Here is a 9,561-nt window from a genome sequence, read left to right on the forward strand (position 1 = left end):
TTTAAAAATTACCATTTGACTATAAAGTTGTATAAACACTTAAAATTCTGTTTTTACTTTTAGTATATTCAAACAAATAAATATTTACAAAAACTATAATCAAACACAACTTTTTAAAAGATATTCAAACAAATAAATATTTACAAAAACTATAATCAAACACAACTTCACTGGTCTAAAGGGGCTCTTTTGTCTTTCTACCTTTCCCCTTGTCCTATATTTGCGAATCCAGAGTCTAGCAGACATACGTCTCCCCAATTTCCCTCTCCACCAAAAAGAGTCAAAAAAGTTGAAAATAAACAAACCCCAAAAAAATAAAGAGAGAAAAGGGTAAGAAAATTTAAAGAAAGATTTGTTGTGCTGGATACTAGGAGTGAAATAGAAAAAAGCAATAGTTTTCCAAGTATAACATAAGGTAAAAAAGAAGTTACTGTTTTGAGGCATTCACATTTTATTTTTTTACCAATTGAGAGAGTAATGGCTGGGTACAGAGCTGAAGATGACTATGACTACTTATTCAAGGTGGTATTGATTGGTGATTCAGGTGTTGGTAAGTCCAATTTGCTTTCAAGATTCACTAGAAATGAGTTTAGTCTTGAGTCCAAGTCAACAATTGGTGTTGAATTTGCTACCAAAAGTTTAACTGTTGATACTAAAGTCATCAAGGCTCAAATTTGGGACACTGCTGGCCAAGAAAGGTACCATTTTTCATACCCCTTTTTCCCCTTTTCTTGATCTGAGCATTTTTTCTTAGTGTCTCGCATTGAATGTTGGGCAAGATTTGTGTTGTTTGGTGAGGGATTCTTCTGATCTGGTGTGTTTTGGCTATTTCCAATGAGTATAGGTATTTAGATTTGTGAATGAAATGTGCCTTTTGTTCAAGAATTGCTAAGCCCTGATCTGAATTTGGTGGAAGCTGTGTAACATCAGCTTTTGATGATTGTTCTGCACAATGTGAGTATTATATGCTATCTCTTTGAGGTGTAGTTTCTAATAGATCTGATGGGTATTGGTTTCTTGATTTGGGGAGGTGGGGTGTTTTCATATTTCGGTGTTTGCTTTAGATTTGGGATTCTATAAGATCTTCCCTAGATTTGTTGTGTATACTCCTACATCTTGCTTTCTATTGTAGTTTTTAGACTCAATTGACTTCCTTTCTGAGGTTAATTATGTGTGCAATTGTTGGACAATGTGACTATTCCTCAAAATGGAAGTCCTAAATTTCTCACCTTTATGATAATTTCTTGTTTGATACACTTTAATGCACTTGCAAATGATGCGAACTTTTTTGCTTTGAAATTTGTCTTCATTCTACGAGTTAATTTATACATAGTTGGTGTCAAATTAAACAGCAGTGCAAGTGCTTGGCCTCTTGCATTGCAATTATTTTATGACTGATGTCTTCATGGAGCAAGTTTAAGATACTACAGTTTTTAGGAAAGGTAGTTATAGCTGTTTATCTTTCTATTAGATGAGTGTCGCTTTTGGAACTTACTCTTGTCAGGTACCACTATTTCTTAGCCATGTGCAACTGTATTAAGATGCTTTGGTATAGGCATGGAAAGTTTGTGTCATGCTATTTATTGTAGTTCAAATTGTAGTTTCTCAATTGGTAATGGAGAACAGGTTGAACATAAGTAGAGCAGTTGCCTTCTATAGTAGTGTTCTATGGGAAGATGAAAGTGCTAGTCTCTCAGAAAGCAGTTTTTTCTGATTTTTTTCTATCATTCTCTACCGTTTCAATATTTATAAAAACTGTGATTTAAAGTACTCTTCATATATTTTGCGATATGTAAATTTTACTTTAAAAAAGAACAAAGATTTGACATCCAAATTCACACTGAAAATTGTAAAGTGATGCAACAACAGGTTTATTAGGGAACTAATGACGGGATGAGGCAATGAAACAAATAATTTGAAGGCGGCTGACGTTTGTGTTGATATTGGAGTTATACAGAACTGGTTGGTTCTTGGTAGGGACAGCAATGAAAATGTGAACAATTTAGTTTCTAAGAACCTGTAGCAGTGTTTGCAAAAAGTGTATGCCACGGCATGCCAGATTGGATGTCAAAGTGTGTTGTAACAAGTTCTAAAGATTGCTTAATCACATTCTTATTTTAATTGAAGTAGTTAAATGATTTAAAGTGAGTCAAAACTAACGCATATACTTTGTCTCTTGGAGCGTGCATTGCTTATGCTAGTTGTAGTTATTTTTTTTAATTTAAGTTGAAATATAAACATGTTCATCTGGTGAATTATGATTGATGTTAACATGAACTCTGGGGCATCTTCTATTTTTGCAATAGTAATGGAAGTCAAAAATACAAATATGGTTCCATAATAGATGGTTAAATTTCAACCTGAAGTATGGGTGACTTGATTAGTCTACAGTTGTTGCATTGTAGACTGATGTAGATATACATGATCTACAATTTGCTGTAAATATAAATATTTCTTATAGACCAAAGTCTATAACCAAAGGCAAATAACTAGAGGTAGCTTTAGGAGTCATCATTTCCTCGAAATAAAAGAATTCCTGATTGCTGAATTTTGTTGATCTTGTATATGGAATATATTCCCCTTTTTTCCATCAATGGAACAGTTTGTCCAAGAAAACGTGTTTTTTTTTAAGTAGCTTTAAATTCAATGTTTCCACTATTCATTTACTATCATGCATTGAAATGTGTGGTAAGTAATGCTTTGAATTTTTTATCCTTTTGGTTGTGGGCGTAAAGAATAAGAGCTTGTGGGCATTGTTACCCTTTAGTTGCCAGGTAGGAGAGAGTTGCACTGTGCCAATATATACAAGAACTACTTCGATTGGGTATAATTATGTTTTTTTATCATGTCAAATGTATTCCTTAATAAACTTTCAAAAGTTCCCTCGATTAGAAAAGAAAAAGCATGTCAAGAATCAAGATAATCGAGTTAATCATCATCACCCTAGGCTAAAAGCAGGAGAATTCTGTTATGCAGGTATTTTGATCTCTGACAACATTTGACTGTTTCCCCTAACTCAACAAACTCATTTAGAAATTTTCTCATACCTCTCATTTCAGATTTTCCTGAGAAGCATTGCTGCTAGCTCTACATGCTACTTTCATCTTGGTCGATCCTCTGCATCTACGTCTTGCATAGTGCATCTATTTGTTAACTCCTGCATACAAATATGTGTCTGTGAATCCACATTTCCTTTTAGTCACAACATAAATGTTCTTTAACAATCAATGAAAAGAAGAAGCGGAGGGCTAAAACAAAGAGATTGATTCAAAGGATTGTCTAGAAAAACTACTTATTTGTGATATCAATTTGGCATAGCCAGAGTTTTCTTACTTTAGTGAGGGTTGGTGTCTTGGTAGATGTTGTGGTGGCATCATATGTTTGGTGGTTGAAGGGTCATATGCAGGATAGGGACATCTTGAGCTATTCTAGTTTTTTTGCCTGTGTTTGTATGATGATAGTCATTTTATCCTGTTCTTTAGTAATGCATAACCTGATAATACTTAATAGCAATCGCAAATAATATGAAGGAGAAAGTGATATTTTTAAAATTTTATCTGTTCGGATTCTCTCCCGTGATAAGGGAGGGTGGCGGAACGGAAAGAGGTTGAAATTGAAGGATAATACAAGTTAGATTAAGCAGTATGGTAAGTAACATGAATCACCATGGTTTCAAGGGCTGCAAGCTACTAATTCATGTCTTCAAATCTGTCCTTTATTTTGAAGATTTCTAGTTTGTCTAAAACTGAAATATTTGTCTAGGTTAGTTATTTTGTTATTTACCGAAGTCAACTAGTTGCGATTTACCTGGCATCAAGAGGGACATACAATTCCCTGTAACGATGCTCGAGGTTCAATACATGAGTTGTTATCTTACAGTCAACTCATTTCAAATTTTTCATCTTTTTGTTTTTATAAGCATACTAAAAATGGATCTTTTGGCAAATAAAAAGGCAGACTCTTTTTGTAAGTCTTTCTGGCTACATTATATTGTTCTTCTCTCATGGATATGCATATTTGTAGAAATCTTTTGTGTTTGCATATTTCCTGCCTTGTTTACTTTTGGAAAATCAACTTTGAGGTCTATTTCTCACTAAACCTAATAGTAACTCTGTGCTTAGCCTTCCTGTGAGGAGTTTGAGATCTAATTGCGTTATAGACCAAACAGGACATTCCAACCCAAAAGACCAGTCTGATAGGTGGGAGAGCCCATTTAGCCTGTTAACCCATTAGCATTTCTTTAACCGATGAGGGACGATTGGCACATAACAAATTGCGTCTAAGCTTCAACTGTGCCAGAACAGCTTCTCTTTATCGGGATGGAGTTCATAGGAAATAGAATATAGAAATGGTGTTTTGATTATTCTCCCAGATTGATATAATTGGGATGGAGTTCATAGAAATAGAATATAGAAATGGTTATTATATTTTTTTTTTTTGAGAAGGTAACATAATATAGAAATGGTTATTTGATTCATTGATTGTTAGCTCATATCTGACTCACTTGGCCAATTCCTGATTTGATACTTTCCTTTATGTAACTGGAATTGTTGATATTTGTGTTTTCACTTCCTTAAAATTGTTGTGAGCTTATCCTATTCTTGCTAGAGGCATGGTTGATTGAGTAATTGTTAATTATAATCTTCTACCAGTCAATAAAGAGCAATGTAGATGTCATGACCGGTAGTTTGACCTAATCTAAAATGAGAAAATGGAGCTTTGTTAAGTATTTCCTGCCTTATCTCTTATCTTTCCATTGCCAGCTTATCCAGTCTCAAGAGCTAACCACATGACACTGAGAGCCACCTTCCAGCTTTGGCCACTATAATTATTGTCACCAAAGATGCAAAGAACTGCCTACTATCTAGTCGTGATCTATATATATGAGGGAACCAAGTAACATAGGTTGTTGGTCACTTGTGCTTTCTTTAATAACTTTCAATTGTTTAGATTCATTAAACTTATAAGATCTTAAATTTATATGATGTTTTCTAACTTTTCATTTTTCTTCTTCCCCATTACTTAGTACTAGTTAATTATATAAGTCAACATTTTAAACCCCATGCTCAGTCAAATACCTTCCTATAAAATGGACGATGGCAGTTTTTTTAATTTTTTAGTTCATACTTCATACAAATGCTGCTTGAGCTAATTAAAGAAAGGAACATATTAATGTTGCTTGAGCTTAAATTTCTCTTTCTCCATTCTCCTCCTGGTTGCCTGTTCTCCCAAATCTTCTGCTGTTTTGTTTGTTTTCCTCTCTCTCTCTCTCTCTCTCTCTCTCTCTCTCTCTCTCTCTCTCTATTATTATAGGAAACCTGCGACTCTTTCTTATCTAATGATTCCTGTTTTTCCATCAAATCATGAGATTTCAGCCAACATTTGTTAGTCATATGGCTCAATAATACTTTGTTTTAGAACCATTTTCTAATGTAAAGCAGTCTATCGGAGTTCAATTTTCCTTTTATTTGGTTCAGGAGCATGGGAGAAGGGGCAAGAGATACAATTTTTTTCTGTTATTTAGATATGTTAAGAAGGTTGCCAACATATGAGACGGTGCTCAACTAGTTTTCTGATGCCTCGAGAAAAGACCGCGAAATAAATATGGCACTAGAATTATTATGTTTTCATCATTAGTTGCACAATTTGATGTCATCCCAAGTGATATCATATGTATTTACTGATAAGCTTTCCATGAAGGTGACAATGCTTCCTTGTTGCTGTCACAGAAATTGTAATGGCTGTATTGCTTTGTTGTGTAGGTACCGTGCCATCACCAGTGCCTACTACAGAGGTGCTGTAGGTGCTTTGCTTGTGTATGATGTCACTCGCCATTCCACATTTGAAAATGTTGAGAGGTGGCTTAAGGAGTTGAGAGATCATACAGACCCCAACATTGTTGTCATGCTTGTCGGAAACAAATCTGATCTGCGACATCTGGTGGCAGTGTCGACTGAGGACGGGAAATCCTTCGCGGAAAAGGAATCCCTCTACTTCATGGAAACTTCTGCCCTCGAAGCTACAAATGTCGATAATGCATTTGCTGAAGTTCTTACTCAAATCTACCATGTCATGAGCAGAAAGGCCATGGAAAATGGTGAGAATGGAAACGGAAACGTCCCTTCCCATGGAGAAAAGATTGATGTTGGTAAAGAAGTATCCGATGTCAAGAAATCTGGTTGCTGCTCAACCTAGGGGCTAATCTATGCTGCTGTGTCCGGTTCTAGGCACACCAATAGTGTAAAATTCTCAAGACTACCTATGACGCGATCCTATTTCATAGGAATTACTACCTTTTAATTGTTTTTCTTTTGGTTGGTAGTAAGGAACGCCAATATTAGAGAACCTTGCCTAATGGAACCCTTGTGTAGACCTGTTATGGCTCAACTATTGAATCATTCTTTCTCTCTTTTCAATTACTTGCATTCCAGATATATTGGGTTTGCTATGGTGTTGTCGGCTCTCAAGTTTTTGGGATGAAAAGCAGGGGTGTTCAAATGAGACCGAAAAATCGATCCGAACTGACAAATAGAGTCAAACTGACTTAATGAATCGAAAATCGGCTCGGTTTGATTTGATTTGGTTTAAAAAATTTAAAAAACCGAAAACATTTGGTTTGACTTGGTGTTAAACAAAAAAAACCGAACCAAACCGAATATATATAAGGGGCTACAAAAGGGATTTTATAGTCCTCACAAAATTTTTCTAAAAAATGTCAAAATTTTCAATTAATTACTTGTAGGTCCTGATCTTATTTTTTAAAGTCAAATTTATTTTTTGTTCTTATGGTTTACTTTTTAAAAGCTATCGAAAATTCTGCCTTATTTACCTGTTTTCTATCCGGTACTCGCATTGAAGCTTGCCTAATCCAGATTAGCGTCGCATAGGGCCCAATCGGGAGAAGCACTTCCTACCAAGGATTTTTTTCATACTCATGCTTGAACCCGAGACCCCTGATTAAGGGAGGAATAGCCCCATCCGCTGCACTTTATTGTCTCTGTTGCTTTCTTCTATTGATCTTATCTATTAACCTAAAAAATAGTCATTTCTTCGCTAGATATTCTTGCTTCTTGTTGCTCTTTGATTTCTTCTTTTTCATTTGTTGCTTATTATAGATTTTTACATGTAAGTATTTCTTTTACTTTATATTTGTATTACGAAATTTGAGAATTTCTGAAAATTCTTGACTCACATGTAGGCATTTCTTTTACTTTATATTTATACTTTAATGAGCTCATATGTTTTTACCAAGATTAGTACAAAAGTGATTTTCAAATAGTTTTAAAATTATTAAATGATGCCATATAATGTTGAAAATGAAGACAATATTATTAGTCAAGATCGAGTTATCTTTAAAATCTCTTGTTTGGTTAACTAAAATTAATCTTTTAAACACAAAATGAGTTTGAAGTAGGGCGAAATTAGTGTGTCAGCTACCGATTTGATCAAATTTGGTAGCACTTTGGTTCAAATTCTTTATTTGTCTTAAAATTCATTAAATATGTATAAATTATTAATTTAGAACTAAATAACTCAAAAAATTAGGATTCGAAACTCATATATTTCAAATTATGGCTCCGCATTTAATTTGAAGTAAATAATTTCATCAAAATGAAAGTTAAGATATTAAAGGAGTGAATTAAAAGTTTTGCTTTTATATATTGAAAATAAAAGATACTTATTGGAAGTTTAGTTATTACCAACATAAATTATATTTCTTTAATTAAAATATTACTTTTTATATCTGGAGTTGGGTCCGGGCTTAGCACGGGCCTCGTGAGATTAGTTACTACTATATATAAGGGACAATAAAAGGGCTTTTGTAGTCCTCACAAAACTTTCCCAAAAAATATCAAACTTTTTAATTAATTACTTCTAGGTCCTGATCTTATTTTTTTGAAGTCAAATTTATTTTTTGTTCTTATGGTCTACTTTTTAAAAGCTGTCGAATATTTTGCCTTATTTACCCGTTTTCTATCCGGTATCCAGTACCCGCATTGGAGTTTGCCTAATTCAGATTTGCGTCACATAGGGCCCAATCGGGAGAAGCACTCCTTGCCAAGGATTTGTTCATACCTAGGATCGAACCCGAGACCCCTGATTAAAGGAGGAACAACCTCATCCGATGCACTTTATTTTCCTGTTGCTTTCTTCTATTGATCTTATCTATTAACCTATAAAATAGTCATTTCTTCGCTAGATATTCTTGCTTCTTGTTGCTCTTTGTTTTTTTTCTTTTTTTTTTCTTTTCATTTATTGCTTATTATATATTTTTACATGTAAGCATTTCTTTTACTTTATATTTGTACTATGAAATTTGAGAATTTCTGAAAATTCTTTTACTCATCGGTAGACATTTCTTTTACTTCATATTTATAGTTTAATGAGCTCATATGTGTTTACCAAGATTAGTACAAAAATGATTTTCTGATAGTTTTAAAAATTATTAAATGATGCCATATAATGTTGAAAATGAAGACAATATTATTAGTCAAGATCGGGTTATAGTAGGGCGGAATTAGAGCGTCAGCTACCGATTTGATCGGAAACAGTAGCGCTTTGGTTCAAATTTTGTATTTGTCTTAAAAGTTCATCAAATATGTATAAATTATTAATTTAGAACTAAATAACTTTAAAAATTAGGATTCGAAACTCATATATTTCAAATTATGGCTCCGCATCTAATTTGAAGTAAATAATTTCATCAAAATAAGAGTTAAGATATTAAAGGAGTGAAATGAAAGTTTTTCTTTCATATATTGAAAATATACTTATTTGAAGTTTAATTATTACCAATATAAATTATATTTCTTTAATTAAAATATTACTTTTTTTATTTGGAGTTGGGCTTGGGCTTAGTACGGGCCTTGTGAAACTAGTGTGTGTGTGTGTATGTGTGTATATATATATATATTTGATCTATCTTCTTCATAATTTTGGGTCTTTCCAAATCCAATACGAATTCAAATAACTAGAAAGAAAACTCTGGCCCTGAAACAAACTCTTTCGCAAACCCTTTTCATCAGTCAGTACCCTCCTCTCGTTTATTTTGTTTAATTATAAAATATTTGTGTTAGAAAAGATCTTGCCCAAAATTCCCAGATAAATGAGCTTTGTACGGGTGAATTTATTTATGTGATTGAAACTGAGCTTTTTTTGGATGAGGTTATTTCTTTACCAATTAGCACACTCCTTGATTAATCTACTGATGTGCTATCTTAGTAGGTGGAGAAAGGAAGAAGACTTTTGAAAATTTCGAGTGATGAGTGAACTTGATTATGTGTTAGGAATTGAGTTACCAACTTGTGACATCCTATATAAGTATTCTGGAAAACTGCCCACGAAGAGCATGATAGTCCTATATGCTGACTTCTTTTTGGATTGTTGGAAAAAAAAAAAAAAAAAAATTTGGGTGGTATGCTTGCTCTGTTTCCTCCATTTTCTTTGGGGAATGAAGCCAATAGTTTTTTTTTTTAAAAAAAATAAAGATAATGAGGCAAATTTCTGTAGTATATGCTTGCATTTTTAGTTACGTGTTCCCTCAATTGTATCAATTTATTT

General features: G+C 33.5%; 1 protein-coding gene across 2 annotated transcripts; it reads left to right on the plus strand.

Annotated features, from left to right (window-relative positions):
* Window positions 1-243: 243 nt before the first annotated feature.
* Window positions 244-6,416, plus strand: LOC132043765 (ras-related protein RABA1d). Of its 2 annotated transcripts, none has more exons than XM_059434237.1 (2): window positions 244-698; window positions 5,730-6,416. In XM_059434237.1, exons 1-2 carry the CDS (start codon window positions 478-480, stop codon window positions 6,193-6,195), a joined length of 687 nt encoding a protein of 228 aa, XP_059290220.1. In that variant the 5' UTR covers window positions 244-477; the 3' UTR covers window positions 6,196-6,416. The 2 variants fall into 2 exon arrangements, with proteins under 2 accessions (XP_059290220.1, XP_059290222.1); XM_059434239.1 differs by having other exon boundaries at window positions 247-698; window positions 5,763-6,416.
* The last annotated feature ends 3,145 nt before the right edge of the window (window positions 6,417-9,561 follow it).

This window comes from Lycium ferocissimum, chromosome 2, assembly GCF_029784015.1.
Source record: "Lycium ferocissimum isolate CSIRO_LF1 chromosome 2, AGI_CSIRO_Lferr_CH_V1, whole genome shotgun sequence".
Classification (NCBI taxonomy): domain Eukaryota; kingdom Viridiplantae; phylum Streptophyta; class Magnoliopsida; order Solanales; family Solanaceae; genus Lycium; species Lycium ferocissimum.